Source organism: Lacerta agilis, chromosome 2, assembly GCF_009819535.1.
Source record: "Lacerta agilis isolate rLacAgi1 chromosome 2, rLacAgi1.pri, whole genome shotgun sequence".
In the NCBI taxonomy this organism is placed as follows: domain Eukaryota; kingdom Metazoa; phylum Chordata; class Lepidosauria; order Squamata; family Lacertidae; genus Lacerta; species Lacerta agilis.
This window is the reverse complement of record NC_046313.1, coordinates 4,673,092-4,693,386: the sequence shown is the minus strand read 5'-3', so window position 1 is coordinate 4,693,386 and position 20,295 is coordinate 4,673,092. Positions and strand designations below refer to the sequence as shown.

The window sequence follows — 20,295 nt, the reverse complement described above, 5'->3', positions numbered from 1 at the left end:
CCCTGGCACAGAGAGGTGGGAGGGGGTTATTTGGTGCCACTTCAGGTAGAAAACTGTCTTGGACCAGCACTGTCCAGCTTGCTGAATTTGGGCAAGATTTGGGCAAAATGAAAGAATTTTTCATTTTTCTTCAGTGTATCTGAAGAAGTGTGCATGCAAACAAAAGCTCATACCAAGAACAAACTTAGTTGGTCTCTAAGGTGCTACTGGAAATACTTTTTTATTTTGTTTTAACAAATCAATACTTATTTATGTATTTTTACTGCCATCAGGGGAGGAGGGGAGAGATGAGGTGGTCATTCTTGGGTGCCAGACTAACGTGACTGGCCTTGGGTACTGTGTGTCTTGACTTTGGGACGTTGGGAGACAGGGGTACCATTCCCTGTTTCACCTCAGGCAGCAAAATGTCTTCGACCAGTCTTGATCCCCCACAGCATGAAAGTTAGTTTGAGCACAGCCCAAGTTCTGCCAGTTTGGAAATTTGAAAGCTTCCAAAAACAGGGAAACAGAAGTCACCTTTTCCTCTCCCTCAGTTATATCTGCTCATCTCTTTGCTTTGTGGCTAATTTACCTTTCAACAGAAAGGGTAATTTGGAGGTGGAGAACCTGCCTTGCATGCAAAAAGTTCCAGGTTCTGCCTCCAGGTATGGCTGGGAAAAGACTCCTGGCCGAAACCCTGGAGAGCCACTGCCAGTCAGTGTAGACAGCACTGAGCTCAATAGACCCAAGGGACTGGCTGTGCATAAGGCAGCTTCATATGCTTCTGTTTAGGAGAGGAAGGAGCTGGGAAGATTATTCTGGCTCCAGATAGTGCAAGTGAAATAGTAACCCGTTGTTCCCATATAAACTTGCAGGGGGGGGGGGGAATGTCTGTGGAGTTATGAAAATTTAACCTCAAACACAGTTGTAAGAATCCGCTGGAAGTAACATTCTGGTAATAATCAGAAGTACTAGTTGTAAAAATACAAAAATTGTAGATCGCTGTGTTGGTCCACGAGCAAAAATCCCAAATCTACTGTAGGGCAATACCTGTATAAGTTCTGGTCAAAATACCAAAATGTCATCAGAAACTTTTGGAGTTCTCCAAAACTCTTATTCAGACTGGATATTAGCCAAAATTAGTGGGGGCAGGGAGGGAGGGAGAGTAGGGCATTGTGTTAAAACTCCAAAGAGACATTATTATTATAGCACACAGGAGAAGTTCTGTGGTCATCATTTTCTTCAAGGCTCTGCTAGGCAGTTTTACGTTGCAGCTTTTCCTTATGTGGGTTTTTTTTTGTATAGTTTTAATTGTTGTGTTTTGTATTTTTGTTTTAATACGTTCTGTACAATTGGTTTTTCCTGTGGGTTTTTCTTTTTGTAAGACACCCAAAGCATTTTATTGATGCTGTACTTCTTCTCTATTTTGTTTGTTTGATTGGCATCCAGCCTGAAGAAGAGTTCAGGAGAACTCGAAAGCTTGGTTCATTTACTTGGCAACATTTTTGGCTGGTCCTAAGGAAAGGTACTACTCTAGACTAGCTTTTGTTTGTAGACATATTCCTGTACTAGAGCCAGTACCAAAAGTGAATAGCACAATTATGAACTGGTTGCCAGGGCCGGCGCATCCATTTAGGCGAAGTAGGCAATTGCCTAGGGCGCCAAAATGGAGGGAGCGCTGGCCAGGCTTGGGCAGGGGGGCGGGGCGGGCTAGCAGCAGCTTCTCTGCTGTAGCGGAGAGGTGCTGCTTGCCCCCTACACCACCCCCCGGCTCCCGCTAAAGCAGGCTTTGGTGGGGGTGGGGGGCGCAAGAAGCCCTAGCACCGGTCCTGCTGGTTGCACTTCTGAAACCAGTCTCCTTCCACCTGTGGCACATGAGCATTTGCATTATGTTCTAAGAATATTCCCATGTGCCTTAGTGGTGCATCTGCTCAGTATCTGCTTTGCCCCATATGGGGAGGTGAGGGTCAGGAATGGTTGCCCAGCCACAGTTCCTGTTGTGGCAGCTGCTGAACAATGACAGCTAATGCAGTGAAGCTCAATGTCACATAGCACTCCTGAAGCAGTGGAGATCCCCCCTCTCTCTCCCCCCCCCTCTCTGTGTGAATGCAGTTACCAATTGTAGTGCTGGAATGGGGAACCTGATCTCATACAGATGTCCTTGGACAATATTTTCATGACGCAATGGGAGAAACTGTGGAAAGATGACATCAGATTTACAGCCTGTATTAATTTAAGGGAATATGTCATGAAAATGATATACAGGTGGCACTATAGCCCAGTCAAATTATCAAAAATGTTTAAAAATCAGTCGCCCCTGTGTTGGAAATGTAAAAGTAGTTTGGGAACGTACTTCCACATGTGGTGGGAATGTGAGAAAGTTAAGGAGTACTGGGGAAAGGTTCATAATGAATTAAAAAAACTTCTGAAAATCTCTATAAAGAAAAAGCCAGAAACCTTTCTCCTGGGAATACTACCTCCAGAAATTAAGACAGAAAAAAGATCATTAACAATGTATGCCCTCACAACGGCCAGAATTCTTTTAGCGAGAAACTGGAAGGGAGAGAGTATCCCCACAATATGTGATTGGCAAGCTTTAATGACAGAATATATGCAGTTAGCGGCAATGACGGGAAGAATGAGAGGTCAATTCAAACAAAAAACACAAAAAGAATGGGAAGTTTTTATTGATTATTTAAACCAGTACAGTAACATCAAAATCTCCTGGCAATAGGAAGGTGAAATCTGCGTAGGTACTGAATATCAACATATCATTAGAAAGAAATAGAAGACTAGACTGGATGTAACAAGACCTGTGTGAGAAAAAAAAAAGGTTAAGCTAAAGAAACAAAGAGCACGAACGGAAGTCCAATTTATGTATTTGTATATTGTATATTGTATTAGTGTTGTAAGTTGTAAAATTAATGTAGTTTTTTTATTCCTTCTCTTTTCTTTTTTCCCTTTCCCCTTTTGCTTCTTCCCCCTTTTTTTCTTTCTTCCTCCCCCCCTTCCTTTTTCCCATCCCCTCCTAATCCCACTCTTTTTTTATCCTTTTTCGTTTGTCTTTTGACCCTCTTTTTAGGATTATTCTTTTAATATTGTTAAATTATGTACGGGTTGTATATAGAGGTGTGTGTGTTTCCTTTCTGTGTGTGTTTTGAAATTGTTATGTATTCTGTTGAGTTATGTGTATGATTTTGCTGTATAATAAAATTTAATAAAAAATTAAAAAAAAAAAAAAGGAATCCAACTCCCACCAGTTCCAGCCAACGTGGTCGGTTCCTTCTTCCCCATCCCTGCTGTATTGCTTGCCATGTAGACACTTCTAACAGGAACAAAGAGACGTTTATAGGAGATGAGGTAGTCTAACTTGAGCAAGGTTTAGGGCCCAGAACAATTATGTTTTAGGAATTAGGGATTATTGAAGTCGGTGTTGTTGCTCAGTCCTTTTTCCTTCTCTCTGCTTCAGGACTGGACCTGCAACTCCTCTCCAGAGGACGCCACGACCTGCCACCTGCCACCCCAGCTTGACGTTTGTAGCAGTGCCCACTGCTCCCCATTTATCAGCCAGCAGTTCAGGAGCCTATGAATCTGTGGGGATGTTCCAACTCTGGAGCAATGAGGTCCCATCAGGCTCACACACAACCATGGCTTTTGGGCTGCCCAAGGTTCCCTACCACGGGCAAGGTACATCGAGCAGTGGCTCTGCCCATGAACTGCCCCTGACTCCGCCAGCTGAGCCCACCTACTCCTTTGAGCTGTCGCCTGTCAAGATGCTGGCACCCACAATGCCACACTCTTATGCCTTCCCAGAGGCCCAGGACTTCTCTAACTTTTTGCAAGGGCCCCGGCCTTTGGGCCCAGCTCCTCCTCCAGGAGCCGCCTCCACGGATGATGGCCCCTGGTGGAGCTTGCAGCAACCAGGCAACTTCTCTCTGGGCCGGCCGCTGGTCCTAAGCCCCCAGCCCCCTCTTGCTGCTCTCCTGCAGGGCACTCCCAAGGGGCTCCTGGGTACCACTCGCCGCTGCCGCCGCTGCAAGTGCCCCAACTGCCAGGCAGTGAGTGGAGCCAGCGAGGAGCCAGGCAGGAAGAAGCAACACATCTGCCACCTGCCAGGCTGTGGCAAGGTCTATGGCAAAACGTCCCACCTGAAGGCTCACCTCCGCTGGCACGCGGGCGAACGCCCCTTCATCTGCTCCTGGCTCTACTGTGGGAAAAGTTTCACCCGCTCGGATGAGCTGCAGAGGCACCTTCGGACGCACACAGGCGAGAAGCGCTTTGGCTGCCAGCTGTGCCCCAAGAGGTTTATGCGGAGCGACCACCTAGCAAAGCACGTCAAGACCCACCAAGGAAAGCGAATGCGGGGCATGGCCATGGTGGCGGCAGCAGTGGGCATCAAGCAGGAGTGATGTTCGAGGGGGTGGAGGGGGCAGAAATGGAGGCCAAAGGGTGGAGGTGGGTTCGAGGAAGCAATGAGAGGACTGAGGTGCTTCTGAGCTAGTTTCACTCTCTGTCCCTGTCCCAGTCAGCGGCACTGCCAGCCTATTCACATCATGAGCCCCGTCCAAAGGATCACAGGAACTGTAGTTTGGTGAGATGCTGTGGATTCTTGGGCCCTGACATTCCATTGGGAAAGGGAGTTAAATCAATTTAAACCAGATGCACTCTCACTGGCTTAGAACCCCCTCTTCAAATGCATGCATTGAAATGCTGGAGAAAGCCTACCTGCCCACATCTGTATCTACAAAGCTACAAGTGAATGCAGACTCCTATCTCCATGCCGGTACTGAACTCAATTCAGCATGCTTGTTCTATGCAAGCCCCATACCAGCACAGGTGGTCGCAGTTCATCCAGAAGCAGTATTGGTGGTGGTGTCCTCATATCCTCCTATCTCACCACCAAATGCAAATTATTCACAGCACAGCACTGGGGGGGGGAGGGGTGGAGTGGAATATCCCCTGCCTCTATAAACACTTGATATTGGTCCATGTGAATTTGAAATATTTCCCCATCTTTGTGCTGGCCTCTCTCCTACAAACTTCAAAACATGCAGTGCTGGTATCTGGGACCTTGAGTGGTTTTTGCAGTCCTCTTTCCGTACCACATGGTTCTGGATTTCCCAGAAATTTATAGTTTTTCACTATAAGGTGTAGTTCATGCACACAGTTGAGGTATAGCTGTTCCTGGACTGTACACTTCGGACAGCAGGTGGGGATTTTCATGAATCAATGTTCTCCCCCACCCCATATTATGATTATATATAACATCCTGCTTTGTAAACTGACATTCAATCACGGTTCCTCATTTCAGAGAAAATGGGAAAGTCTGGTTTAAACAACCAAGATCCCCAGTGTGCACAGGGTGGAGGTGAATGAGCGAGGGGAGGGCAGCAGAATCTGATGCTGGGTCCTGACTTTATTAATCATGATAGATGAAGTTGGGAGAAGTTCTAGAAAGGCTAGAGCGTGTGGGGAGGACAAGGTGGTGGGGAGGTCGGCAGCACTGTGTGTCTGCAGAGGCTAATGCGGCACTCCTACCAGTTCCTTTGCACAGCACCAATCTCCACACACTGCCTTTGCCCTCCCGTTCTCCCTTCCTGTAAGGAGCAGCAAACCCACTACCAGGAAGTCAGGTAAGTGCATCCACCACGCCCGACTGTCTGCTACTGCACACAAATGTAAAAATGCATGCATATACAAGCTCCCTCCCATAGCAAAGTGGCGGATTCAGAAGTGCAGGCTCCCTTCATAATAATAGCTGTGCCTCCTCAACAGCTGTGCCCCCTTCTAAGATAAAGCAATGACCTCATAAATATACAACAGTGTTCCCAATCTTGGGTCTCCAACTGTTTTTGGACTACAACTCCCACCATCCCTAGCTAGCAGGGCCAGTGGTCTGGGATCATGGGAACTGTAGTCCAAAAACAGCTGGAGACCTAAGTTTGGGAAACACTGCTATAAAACAATAATAATTAGGGATGCATTGTGATGATGGATGCAGATCTCCATGAGTTGCCTTTCAGCTAGACTTACTATTTTCTGTGCCCATGCACTGGTAAATGATTTGGAGGGCTCAAATATCTTATTTCAGGGCGACTTAAATTGTGTCTTCCGTGAAGTTCCATTGTATGTGGCAGAACTTGCACACCATTCTCTTGAAACTGAAGTGGCCACTGCCAGCCTGCGTCGGGGAAAGAGGTGTGTGGGCCTGGCGGCAGCAACTCTATATTACCAGGCTGAAGGCAGAGGCAGGATCCCAGCTCCTACCTGATCTTCGCTGCAGAAGGCCTCGCTCCAGAGGGCAGTTGCTGCAGACCTTCCATGCACTCTCCTCTGGCTCCACCTCGCACTTCTGCTTCCGGGGCACAGCAGGTCAACGTCGCCCTCCTGAGTGTGCATGTGCCCCCCCCCACAAAACAAAACCCCAAACCCGGACATTTCCTGTTAAATGTAAAAATCTGCCAATGGGCATGTTGGCCCCCCAAAAGAGGACATGTCCATGAAATCCCGGACATATGGCAGCCCTAGGGTTACAGGGTTGGGCATCACCATTCCTCACTCATAATCAGGTCTTTTGCTTCCTTTCCTTTTTTGCTGTTCTAACCAAAACATCATATCCTGATGTGAATCTTGTTTCTCCCGGATGCCACACAGGAGGAACCAAAGCCTAAAATTATGAAGCCAGCAAGTGCCACAGTAGACACAACCCCATCACGTGTATTTTTGCCTGGGCCCATTCACATGTAAAACAAGGGGTGAGGGGCGTCCGCCTCAGGCAGCTAAATTTGAATGTCATAAAAGGGGAGCAAATTGTCAACTCTTTAATGTAATTACTGAATTTTAACCCCCAGGGAAAGGAGCCTGTGGGGTTTTCTGCCTCGGGTGACAAAACAACTTGGGTCAGACTTGGCACTAGACGCCCTTTGACACTGGGAGATGCGCACTGGTTGCTGCTGTGCCTCAGGTAGCAAAATGTTTTGGGCCGGACACAGGTGAGGAGGGATGGGGGCTATGCTCCAACACAAAATGGAAGCACAATCCCCTTCCCCACCATCCTTTTCCTTTCCTCAGTTCTAAGCAGTTTCCTCTCAGCCAGCTCCTGACACCTGAAGGGAACCAGGCAGGTGGGAAACGAATTAAGGCTACAGAGGTGGGGGAGGGGCACATTTGGCTCCCCCCCCGCCCCAGTTCTGGTGTAACGAATATTTCTGATTTTCCTGCTCCGAATTTCCTCTGCCTCAACGGCACAAACACATGTTCAACATACGCACGGTTTCCCCACCTATCTAGTTTGGTCTCAAGAGAAAACAAAGATCATGAAGAAGACTACATAGAGTGACGTTTTGTTTCTTCCTGGAGCCAAAAAGAAGTCGGGGAGACCCACACATTAATCCTTTAATGCAGGTGCTCTCTACAACTTTACAGAAAGAGGCATCGTGTTGCTTGAGTCAGTGGGCAGCACACCAAGCCTTCCTCAGCCCCCATTTTGCCTCTCTGTAACATAAGGGACCTCTACCAGAGTGCATGTTTTTAAATACCCCTCCAGTTTTTTTAAAAACATCTTTTTAAAAGTAAACAAGCACACCTAGGGGTAGCGCTGATGCTAATTCTTCCTGCCTGAAGTGCTAGGTTGCTACATGCAGGGAGTACTTTAAACAAGGAGCATTCAAAAACATGTTCAGCCAGACGTGGTAGTACACTGTGAAACCAGCAGTCCACCACCTCATCCTGTCTAATGAGCAAATCACCAGAACACACATTTCATCTGAAGAGAAACTCGAACACAGCACACTTTTGAGTATTTTTCTCACATGGCATGACCTAATTATTTGTGTAGGGCAATGCAAAATGAGCCAAACAGCCATTGTAACCAAGGAAGGTCCTACTTTCCAACTGCAGGAAAGAAGTGCAAAACTGCTTAATTGAAAATAGCTTTTTTGTGTGTTTCTTGCTGCAGACTTCACAGGCAGGTCTGTAACACCATCAGCATCATTTGAGCAGATCCTCCTTTGTCAAAATAGGCTGAGCTGTCTTTGAAGTGTAAAAGAGCTGAGCTTCATTCATTTGCATCTCTGCACTTCTGACTCTTGTTTTTTTAAAAAGGGAGTTGATAGAAGAAGCCATTCTTCCTGACCCTTTCCTCTGTCAGGTAAAGCCAAATCCTATTAACAGGCAATAGCACAATGGGATTGCCCAGATTTGGGAGTTTTTTCTTGATGTCTGTTCTGATGTTAATGGGAGATAACAGAGAAGTCCCTTAGCATGATTATTCCGAAACATGTTTCTGCTTGAAGTAGAACAGCCAGTGGTGTCAACGTACTGAATATTTTTGCACCTGAGGCTGAAAACCCGTCAACTGCCTCTCCTTCAGAATGAAAATGCAAGACCAATAAATTAAGTACTGCGGTAACAAAACATGCTGACCTGCCTTGTGAGCACAAATCAGGTCCCAGTGAGGGGCAAAAATGGACTGGAATGGCAAAAGGACATTTGGAATCAAGCTAGTAACCCGATTCTGGATGTCAGATATATTCGTAGGCAGCGCTGTGTGTCTTTTGTAGGCTTTCCTATACTCCACACAAGTTGCCATCCCACAAACATTTTTAAAGGTGTTTCGTCCTTTTGGTTTCAAAGTACCGCATATACCCGAGTATAAGCCGACCCGAATATAAACCGAGACACCTAATTTCCCCACAAAAACCTGGGAAAGCTTATTGACTCGAGTATAAGCCGGTTCACCTTTGCCGCTGTGGAGGAGGAGGAGGAACGAGCAGCCCGAAAGCAGTCCTTTGGGCTGCTCCTTCCTCTTCCTCCTTTGCCAAGTTTGCATTTATGTGAGCAGTTCAGGAATGGAACAAGCTGCCTGGGGAGAGTAAAGAACCGCCGTTCTGGTACGCTTCTTAAGGAATGGTTGACTGGGGAGAGTGGGTGGCGGCACGAGCGGAGAGAAAGGGCTTCTTTCTCGCCACCCCCACCACCCGCCTCACTCGAGTATAAGCCGAGGGCAGCTTTTTCAGCACAAAATATGTGCTGAAAAACTAGGCTTATACTCAAGTATATATGGTATAACTCGAGAACCTGGGGGCTGTGTCTGCTGAAACTGAAGGAACCACAAGAAGGCTTTTGGCTTGGATCGAGCTTCCACCCCTAGATATGGTCTTTTACCCTGTCTCAAACAACTAGTGGAGAAAGTGTTGCTCGGGGTACAAGCACCAAATGGCCCCTGGTCATTACCACAGTGTTTGTACATGCAGGAGAGAAGACTTGCCTACTTAAGCTTCATCTGTACTGATGCACAAGTGTGTATAAACACACACACTACTTCCTAACATTTTTCCTTAACACCACATTTGCCCCATGAGAATTGATTCTTCACATTCACCTTCAAACGTGCTTCCTTCTCTTGCACTTTGTGAATTATCTGGGATAGGTTTAATATAATTATAATAATGCCAAGGCTGCACACAGCCATGCAGGTACCTATACACGTGTACCACACAATACAGATTCGTATTTTCAGAAGTTGGGCAAAAAAGTACAAATGGCAAAATTTAAGTCCTCAACTGTGAACAGCAAACACGAGCTTAAAGTAGCTGGACTATTCCACAGTAAACCTGAAGCAGCAATTGGGAAAGGGTGTCTGCTTCTGTGTTTAATGCTGGGGGAACCAACCAGCCATTTAAAATGTACCTGCAACGTTCACACCTTGGCAGTATCACATGTGTATCTTGTCGCTTATTGTGAGTTTCAATAGTAAACTTCGAACTGGGTCTAACTTCCTTAGGCTATCCCGTTCTTTCAAAAAACAGAGTGGGGGAAACTCTCTTGGGCAAGATTCTAAAACTGCTAATAAAGGTGGATAGAGACTAAGGTCCATTTTTCATTTCAATTAATTACAGATATACTGTATGTGTATGTATATGCATGTGTGTTCTCTCTCTCTCTCTGTATATATGTGCTAGGAGGGAAAGCAGTGTAAAGGAAGATGTTGGGAAAGTGGCCAACAAGGTATTAACATTTTCCCTAAATAAAGTGCAAGGCCAAGAGAAGGGGATCTGGCACATGGTGCACAAGCTACTCATGGAAGAGCCTGCATGAAGACAAGAGGTGTGTAAATGCATCTTTACAGCTGCCCGTGCAATTCACAAACCTTGGATGAAAGCAGGGTCCTGGAGCAATTTGTCTCCTTGTTTGTTTTAACTAAAATCTTTATTATTACAACAAACAAAATAAAATTCTCAATTCACACAATCCAACTCCCTCGTCCAAGAGCCCCGACCTGAAGCCCCTACAGCCCCACAGCATGCATATACAGGGGTCTGGAGAAAAGGGAAGGGCCACCAGCGGCACTCTCTGGTCCCAATGTGGGGGTTCTGCGTCCCTTTCATAGGATGGGGGGTGTCTGGGCAAACAGAGCAGGACCAGAGGGCAGCAAGAGTTTCCACCATGCTGCTGCTGTGGTCTCTCTTTCCCTTGGAGACAGCAGAAGGAGGGAGGGAAGAAGGAGAGGGAAGAGCTAGTTAGATCTCTCCAAAGCCCCCCACCCTGCAGGTCTGACAGGGGCTTTCCCACAGTCCAAGAGTCACAGCTCATCCTCATCAAGTTGGGCAAGTTGAGCACAGCCTTGAGGGAAACTGATTTCCGGGACTTCAGGATCAGGGAGCAGCGGCCTGGCGTCGTCATCACTCTGGGCCTGTCAGGGACAGAGGAACAATGAAAACTCTGGAAAGGTTCCCGAGATGCATTTTGCAAGACTCCCACCGCAGAACACCTGCTACTGCACACCCACTGGCTTTTATCTTATCAACAGGCAAGACGGTGTAATACTTTGGTTTAATATATCTACTATGGGGTAATCCAATTCTGTGCTGCGAAAAGCTGCATTCTGCAGTCTGTATAAATTATGCAAATGAATCATCTTAAGTACTGCCTTGCTGGATCAGGCCAAGGTGCATCAAATGCTAACATGACACCTCTTTGAAACGCACAAGGCAGAGAATGAAGGTGATGACTTTGTCCTGTTGTTGCCAACCCTTAGATCTAGTGTTCAGAGATATTCTGGTATTCTGCCTCTGTCCACAATGTGGGGTTTGCAGCCAAATCACAAATGTATGTTTTGCTAGACAAGACAGGGCTAGTACACAAAGAGTGCACTTAAACTTCCTAGAGAGGACCCTCTGTGTGCTTACTTCCCCTGCATCCTCTGGCCGGAATTCTGTGACCATGGAGATAATCTTTTATACTTCCTCCTGTCTCTGAGAAGACTCTCTTTCCACAATGTTTCCAAACTGATCAGATGTGTGTCTGGGAGGTCCAGACAGACGCAGCCTATCGAAGCCAACTTTTGTATTTTGTACCTGATAAGTTTTATTACCTGTATTGTATCTGCTGCCTGCACTGAAATGGTTTATCTTACTAAAAACATGTGGTTTAAAAACAGGGTTGAAGAGGGGGAGGTCAGCAAACCTCAAATAAAAGGGATAAAAAGCTGCAACTGCCCAATTCCTAAACTTTAGTAAGCTGCAAACAGTGCCCTTCAGCTCCCTATATTGGACAAACAGGCCAAACCCTACGCCAAAGGATAAATGGACATAAATCTGACATCAGGAACTACAAGACAGAGAAACCAGTAGGAGGACACTTCAATCTCCCAGGACATTCTATAAAAGATCTCAAAGTAGCTGTCTTAATACAAAGGAATTTCAGAAATAGACTGGAAAGAGAAGTTGCTGAATTGCAACTTATTACCAAACTTAAAACCATGGAGAGACCTGGTCTGAATTGAGACATTGGATTCTTACTGCAAAAATGTATATGTGTTTTACTTTGCTAAATGGCTTGACAGCCCACTTTTTGTATGTCTCCCACATATGTGGGATACAAAGCTTAATTTTTAATCTACATATTTAATCCTCAATTCGTCTTCTACATCAGTGATTTTCAACCTTTTTTCCTTTAGATCACCCTTTCAGAATAGAAATTTTATTGTACCACACCAGTTTTTTTAATTGATAAGAAATAAATTGGAATGGCGATTCTAGATTACAACAACTATGATTGTTCTCAGTATCACTTTATGCTCTTGCTCTCATTTTGGAAATCTATCCATATATTGCAAAAAAAAAATTTGATACTATGCTATAATGAAATGTTTCTTTTATTCTCCATGAATCTTCCTTCCATGCTTGCCATCCTCTCCTTGTGCCACAGCCTTTGAGAAGCAATATCCTACATTCACAGAAACTATGGCTAGATCAGTTGTGTATGACAAATTGGCCTATATATACTTACATAGGCTTACTCTTAATCAGGGATGAGGAACCTGTGGTCTTCAGATGTGTTGGACTCCACCTCCATCATAGGCAATAAGGGTCTTAATGGTTACTACCCATTACAGCTCAGTATCAAAGATTTGTACACTCGGAATACCAGTATCTGGTAAGTGGGGAGAACATGCTGTTGTGCTTAGATCAGCTTGTGTATTTCCCATAGGCTCCTGATTTGCTTTGAGTGCAAGATGCTGGGCTAGAAGGGCTCTTGGTATGATCAAGCAGGGCTCATCTCATTCCCATCAGTCCCAGCCAGCAAAGCCAATGATCAGAGATGGTGGGAGTTGCAGTCCAACAGCTTCTCAAGAGCCACAGTTTCCTCATTTCTGCTCTAAAAGCAAAACCAAAGGTAAGACAGTTCGTTAGGCAATGTCTGCCCATGTTCTCAGCCTGAGAGTGAAGCAGATTGCAGGTAAATGGAAGGAAGAAAAGTGTGTATGTCATGCTTTCACAATCTCACAATGTGGGAAGGAAAGCAAAGCATCAAAACGCTTTCCAAAAATAAAATTACTGGCATACGAATGCATCAGCAGTGGTAAACAACGCAAGAGATGGGGACGTGCTCTACTATCACAACAATGAATTCCAGACTGTGTTTTGGGGAACCCTGGGGTTCCTTTGGAAGAATGTCAGTGGTTTCTCACTGAGAAGCTTTGAATTCTGCAGCCACTGCCAGATTCTGCATTTTTTCCTAGGCTTCTGTGGCATGGTGGCAACATGTGGTCAAGTGGTGGGGACGTGTTTCTGTGGTGTGTGTGTGTGTGTGTGTGTGTGTGTGTGTGTGTGTGTAAAACATCAGTCCCAATGAAAGTTAAATAACTGTCCTGATGGAAAGAATGAGTAAGGCCACAGGCAACAGAACCTAAATCGTCATCGTTATGTCAACTGTGAATGTTGAGTCCTTACTCAGATCAAAAGGAACACTTCCTCTGCTCTACCAAAACTCACCGTGTGCAGGGACTCCTGCTGGGAGGAATTGGAGAGATGCACCTCGGAGCCGCCGGAAGGTATGTGAACTGGTCCAGGCCCTGGAGAGCTTTGGCTGCGAGATGGCTGGGGGCAAAAAGCAAACTGGGTTTAATCTGGATGGGGAGTAGACAACACTCCAGCACAGAAACCAAGCCTAGCATTTTAGAGACGGGTGCTCTCAATTTGGTGTCTCATTATGTGAGAAAGTGTACATACCGGTAGCTTGTCCTGAAGTCAAACAACATCACACACTGAAAGCACGCCATGCAAACTTCATAGTTTCACAAGGCCCCTGACCTGGCAGGGATTCTGGCAATCCAATTCATCAAATGAGGGCATTTAATCTCCTAAAGGAGAAAACAGGTAGACATCCTCTTGCCAAATCTCTTGTGTGTGTGTCTCTCTGCCTCTATTAGAGATGAGTCTGATCAGCTTTTCATCTAATCTGGAATCCGAAACCTGTACAGTCCTGAAGCCTACTAAGCCAGTACAACACTCTTTCCTACCTCTGCCTCCAACTCATATCTGAGAACAGAAATCAGCACTCTTGTCTTCACCACTGTCTTCACAGAACAATGTTCACTACCTTGGGCTCCTGGTCTTTTCCCCACATTTACTATAGGTTTTAGAGATTAATATTTTTTAAAAAAAATCACAATAGATAATCCTCATCAGAAACAGTACAATATAACCAAGGAAAAAAACAAAGCTACTGAATGATTATTTATCAGATAGATGACTCCAACGGTTATCATGAAAAATTTAATACAGAGGGAAATTGAAGGAGAGGCAGTCAATGTAACAAGAAGAAAAATGACTATGATATTGGCAGTGGTTAATGAACACAAACAATATTTGGATGATTTCAGAATGGGTGAAGCTTGCTTCTGTCTATAAGTAACAAACCTACTCTGAATTTCCTCTACCCTCCCCTTCCCTGCAACATGTTTGGAGGAGTGTGTGAATGTCATCACATGTTGTTATTGTTCAGTCGTTCAGTCGTGTCCGACTCTTTGTGACCCCATGGACCACAGCATATATGCATGCAAAGATCTATGGATTGGATATTAAAGGCTTGTTTATCAGCAGCAGACAAGTCTACTTCTCTTCTCTTGCCTGGCTCCAGTTCTACCTCTGTCACCCATCACCTTGGTGACAGAGCAAGCCACAGAACCAGCCTGGCTGAGACCATGGTGCTGGGGAAATGGTTAGCAGCACACCTGTCCATCTGGAGGGTCTGGCAGGTGAGATGATGAAGATGTCATCTCACCCAGATGACGTGAGATGACGTCTTCATCATCTCACCCAGGCAGCCTGGGAAAGAGTTAGCAGTCTCCCTGGCTGCTCTCCAGTTAGTCACCCAAGGGGAACTCAACAGTCCCCTCCTCTGTCCCTCTCTTCCTGAATACTTGCTGCCCAGTTTGAAGTTTCAGAACAGAGGCTCTAGACCCAATTCCCTCCCACCTCATTGCTCTTGGCAACAGATGGTGTCCAGACTCAGGTTGCTTTGGTGATTGTTTTGTGTGTACATAACCATTCAGATGTTCAAACCTTTTTAAGTGAACATTTAAACCTTTTTCACAAAGGCTTGTGGTCTCTTGCCCACCTTATGCTTAAAAGCCAAACCACACACTACCTAAGTGTGTTCTTCTAGAAACCCAGGTGAGCTTAGATTGTTTGGTGGAGGCAACCAGAAAAATAAAGACTTCCACTTGGTGGCAGCGGAAGGGCCACTAGCCTGCCACACACTCCCTAACACCCCTTAAGCACACTCACAATCATATTCTTACAGTTGGAGCAGCTCATGCATGGGTTGCTCAACACATGCTTCTGCAGGAAGAGGATGATTCTAATCCATTAGCAGTTACCACTCTGGATTAATCAATGAAGGGTACAAGGAGAAAATCTATCTGCATGGGATGAGGTCAATACCCTACAGTTTAACAGACCCCAAGATTTTGTCCCAAACAGGAAAACATGTATCATCTATTTCCTTCTTTACTTCTTATTTTCAAAGCTATCTACACTGCCCCTTGATATAAATATTTGTGGGACAGTTTACAAACGAGATTAAAATACTAGCTGAATGATGAGCTCCAATTTCTCTTTTTTGTTGTTGTTGAGCAGCTGTTAACAAGGAAGTTCTCAGACGCAGTAATGCTTCTGAATACTAGTTGGTGGAAACTGCAAGAAGGGAGGAGTGGTTGGTGTGCTCAACTTCTGACTGTAGGCTTCCCATAGCCTTCTGGCTAGCCCTTGTGAGAATAGGATGCTGGTCTAGGTGGGCTACTGGCCTGATCCTGCAGGCCCTTATTGTGTTCTGATGAGGTTAAATGTCTACATTTTTGGAACATCTCCCCTTGGGCATTTTTTAAAATGAAATTTTGTTAGGCAATACTGATATGAGATGTGTGGGAAAGACAAGCTTCTTTTGTCTCTGTGACAGCATGTGTGCAATGCAATCTCAAGCCAGCACACATGGTGGATTGTTTTAATGACAAATGATTGTTTTCATTTTCTGCTCTTGCAAACTATACATGTGTTAATGAGGTTTAACAAATGCAAGCACCGAATTTCAAATTCCTGTTGCCCCTTTCACTCCAATGCTAGAACAGGAACTTCACCTGTGCCAGCCAAACCTCACAAAGCTGTTAATTCAACAGGGATCTTCCGTTTAAGACCTTCCTACCTTACCTCAACATAGGCCTGTTGCTCAGGCTGGCCTGGGCCAGGAAGGTAGAGGGAGGGGAGAGAGGCATTGTGAGGCTGCAGGCTGGATCCCTTGCTCTGGTCCATGGAGACGGAGGAGCAGGGCCGGCTGGGTCCACCAGGCAGTGAATGATGCGGGACTCCAATACGTCCTAGGCTATGGGTTTTGCTCTCTCGGCGCTGGTACTCTATGGGCGACTGCAGTGCTGGCAAGGAAACAGAAAGGGGCAATGAACTGCAGGGTCACACAATGGAAACACAAAACGCTCTGAGTTCCATTAGTGAAACTTAATCTTCTGCAAGAAAGAAAGAAAAAAGACTCCTTAGGGGAGTGATGCGGGAACCACTGGGTGAAGTCCCACAGCACACCCCACAGCCCCACCTGCTTAGGAGGGCTTCAAGCAGCTTCCAATGCTTCTCTCAGAAGCCACTGTCAGAAGGTGGCTCAAGTACCCTCATCCTTCCGTTGCAAAAAGCAGGAGAGGTGTGCTGCTTCAGCAGCCACCACTTCAATGTGCTCGAAGTGCCTGAAGACAGCAGCTCCTGGAAACTGCATGGCATTGACAGGAGGAAGCCCAGCAAGCAGATGAGGGGCCACAGACAACACCAGGGTGCATTGCAGCTCCTAGGATCAACAGCACCCCATGCACAAACACCCCCCCCCCAACTCCCATTTCTTCATATCATCACTACCCCACACTTATTTCTCTCTTTTGAGAGATTATGGGGCAGTGAGTATCTTAAGAGGGGGACGGCGGCTCTGCCGCTGCCCACACTGGCATGTGGTCTCCAACAGATTTCCCCATGGGGAACATGGCCCTTGGTGGAATAAAGGTTTCCTAGACATAGTCCATGCATTCAAGTTAAGAGTCATTCAGAACTGATCTACACAGTATGCAAAATGGCAGGGTCTTTGCTATCTGACTTCAAACTGAAGGGTGGGAATCCTATTTTTGCTTGTTCCCCTGTGTGTGAGGGGGGGGGCGGGGGGACAGGGACGGACGGCACACTACCTTTTCTCAACACAGCAAATCAGAGAGAAAGATTTAGAATACAGATCTCTCAGCTTTTTGTTTGAGAAAGGGTTAAAAAAAATGTGACCTCCTGCTTACTGACAGTCTGAAGTCATGCAGTCCACTTCAGCTCTGCCATCTACTTTGGGACTCACCCAACCCTTCCAAAGTTGTGCGTTGGCTCGATCCGCAACACACAGCTTCTGCTTGAAGTAAAAATGTATGGCTACTTGAGACATGGGGGTCGGGGGCTGGTATATAGAAAGAGACAGACAGAGACAGAATGGATTGTACCTCCAGATGACTTATTTAACGAACATTCCTACTGATTTTGCAGGAGTGGTTCAATTGCATACCAGAACTGTAGGTTTGCACCATTTAAAGTGGATTAAAGTGCTCCAATACCACAGCAAATGAATGGTCCTTGACATTTAACACACACACCCCCCCACACACAAATAATCAGAATGAATACTCAATAAAAGCTAAATGTAATCTAACCTCCGCATAAGCTTTGTGCAAGCAAATCAGGATGAATGCTCAATAAATATCAGGGCCCTTATTATGGTTTTATTCCTGCTGATACGATATGGTGGGATGGAACTGGGGTGTTTATCACTTGAAATATTCTCTTTTTTTGTACTTGGGATCAATTTTGATAGAAGTTGAATTAGAAATACAGGTAACTTAAAACAAACTTAAACAAACCTATTGCTGGGTCATTTCTTTCACTCAGAAAGAGCCAAACTGTATTTAAACTCACTGAAAGGCAGTAGCCTCTAATTCAAATTACTCTTTGAAAATTGTCTATTCTGCGCCCCTGCGCCACCATCTAGAAGCCAGCTGAAGTTTTCCATACTTCTGCAAAGCTTTGTGGAAATATCTTAGCTTTCATATTCCATCCAGACCAGGAGCAAGGAAAATGAAGAAAGAAAATATTGAGGCACCACTCCTTGAAGAAGTCTGGATGTTGTTTAAGGGCCAGTGGGGCGCCTGAGAGAGTTAGGAACAGACCATCTCTTTGAACCCCCTACCGTTGAGGAAGTCGCGTTGTGTCTCCAAGATGAGGCTGATGTCAGCCACCCAGGCCTGGGCAATCTCTGACGTTGCTGCCTGCAGTACGTAACGGATGGTGCCCCGTTCTGCGCCGCGAGAGATCAGTGCAAATTTGCAGGGATCATTATCCACGCAGGGCTCCAGGCCCAAACAGCTGACCTGGCATTGAGATGGATAGTGGATAGGTAAATACAACAGAGGCTAAGTTTGTCCAGTGGAAGATAATATGCATGGTCTTTTCTCGGGCAATGTCCATTCAAAAGCAAGAAAAAGAATCATAGAACCATAGAGTTGGAAGAGACCACAAGGGCCACCCAGTCCAACCCCCTGCCAAGCAGGAAACACCATCAAAGCAATCCTGACAGATGGCTGTCAAGCCTCCGCTTAAAGACCGCCAAAGAAGGAGACTCCACCACACTCCTTGGCAGCAAATTCCACTATCTAACAGCTTTTACTGTCAGGAAGTTCTTCCTAATGTTTAGGTGGAATCTTCTTTCTTGTAGTTTGAATTCATTGCCCCGTGTCTGCTTCTCTGGAGCAGCAGAAAACAACCTTTCCCCCTCCTCTATATGACATCCTTTTATATATTTGAACATGGCTATCATATCACCCGTTAACCTTCTCTTCTCCAGGCTAAACATACCCAGCATATGTGATAATATGCTGTGTTTTATGAGTGAAATATATGCACTTTAATAAGAAAAAAAATCAGTTGAGAAACTATATTCTTCCTTTAAAAGAAGGTGTTCAATACCCACATTTTCCTCTCTATAATAAAGGCCTTCTATATATGTCACAGAACACTACCAAAATGTAATGGATCCCTAGTTTTAAAGGTTAGGCATGACTCTAAACAGACTGAGGTTACTATCAGCCAACACCCCTAAAGAAGATACTAGCAATAAAATGGACAAACAGGGAGGGCCTGTGCAGTCAAGCAAAAGGAAGAGCCTTATTTATTTATTTATTTATTTATTTATTTATTTATTTATTTATTTAGTAAACAGATTTGGGTACACCTGCACATTCATGAAGTCCTAGAAATTATGTGATTCTTTGGATATAACCAAGGCTGTGTAATCTCTGTGCTTTAAACAAAGATCAACGTTCCGTACACCAAGGCTGCACACCAAGCCAGCCTATATTCTTGTGCCGAGAAAAGCTGTATTCCAAAACCTGAACAAAGAATGCAAAGGCAGCTGATTTCCGTATTTGCTTGCTTTGCACTACCCCTGCTCTCTGCTCCCGAGATTACGCCAAGCAATGCCCACACACTTTCAATCCTATCTTCACAGCCATCATAAGGCTATACATATATATAAGGCAGGATTCACCTAATGAGCCCATCAGTGGAAGCCCTGTGCAAATGGGCCTCCTCCCTCCCCTTGCATGCACCCCTAAATTGGCTCAGAGGAGGGGAGTCAGAAGAACCCCCATAACAGTGCACTGGGGTAGAAAAGGGGGTTGTTCTGTCTCACAAGCTGAAACGCTTACACAGATGGAACGTTTGCAATAGCACACCACGCTGAATTTCACTCACAATTTCTAGCCATATGAAATCTTACACACATGCATAGACTCTCAGGATGCCAAATTCCGTGCTCACAATTACATTCTGCAGAACATGGGTAGGCAAACTAAGGCCCGGGGGCCAGATCTGGCCCAATCGCCTTCTAAATCTGGCCCGCAGACAGTCCAGGAATCAGCGTGTTTTTACATGAGTAGAATGTGTGCTTTTATTTAAAATGCATCTCTGGGTTATTTGTGGGGCATAGGAATTCGTTCATTTCCCCCCCCCCCTTTTTTCAAAATATAAAATATAATCCAGCCTGAGGGACAGTGGACCGGCCCCCTGCTGAGAAAGTTTGGTGGTCCCTGCTGCAGATGCACGGTGCAACCGCAGAAACATGGGGTAAACAGCGATAGGTACGGGAATACAGGCTTGCCTAGGTTCTCTGCTGTTAGCCCTGTAATACCTTGATGCTGCTCTTGAAGGCGTAAGTTGGAGCGGCGTATGGACCACGCCGCCGCTCCAGGGTCTCACTCAGGATGACAATCTGCTCAAAGAGAAAGATGCGCCGCTCACGGCCCCGGGCCAGGATCCCGCCTGCCTGCTCCGTCACCCAGAAGGTGTTCTGCTGCAGCAGCTTCCCCTGCGCCGTCAGTTTCCCCTGGAGAAGAGAGGGCATGTCCTAGTTACTCAGCAGGGGAGAAGGCACAAAACTGCCCTGTTCTTAAGG

General features: G+C 45.7%; 2 protein-coding genes across 8 annotated transcripts in view; one reads left to right on the top strand and one right to left on the bottom strand.

Moving 5' to 3' along the window:
• Nucleotides 1-3,479: 3,479 nt before the first annotated feature.
• LOC117042879 (transcription factor Sp5-like) lies at nucleotides 3,480-4,456 on the top strand. The gene has a single exon (XM_033142521.1). The coding sequence runs from the start codon at nucleotides 3,579-3,581 to the stop codon at nucleotides 4,386-4,388; it is 810 nt and encodes a 269-aa protein (XP_032998412.1). The 5' UTR covers nucleotides 3,480-3,578; the 3' UTR covers nucleotides 4,389-4,456.
• Nucleotides 4,457-10,169: 5,713 nt separating this feature from the next.
• ARHGEF25 (Rho guanine nucleotide exchange factor 25) overlaps nucleotides 10,170-20,295 on the bottom strand; it is a 72,745-nt gene continuing 62,619 nt past the window's right edge. For 4 of the 7 annotated variants that reach the window (XM_033137696.1, XM_033137705.1, XM_033137730.1 and 1 more), the window contains 5 exons: nucleotides 20,032-20,226; nucleotides 18,034-18,214; nucleotides 15,972-16,192; nucleotides 13,257-13,361; nucleotides 10,170-10,672 (listed from right to left, as the gene is read on the bottom strand). In XM_033137696.1, coding sequence (XP_032993587.1) covers nucleotides 10,562-10,672; nucleotides 13,257-13,361; nucleotides 15,972-16,192; nucleotides 18,034-18,214; nucleotides 20,032-20,226 — 813 coding nt within the window. In that variant the 3' untranslated portion in view covers nucleotides 10,170-10,561. The remainder of the gene's footprint in view (nucleotides 10,673-13,256; nucleotides 13,362-15,971; nucleotides 16,193-18,033; nucleotides 18,215-20,031; nucleotides 20,227-20,295) is intronic. The other 3 variants (XM_033137714.1, XM_033137748.1, XM_033137723.1) reach the window with 2 other exon arrangements.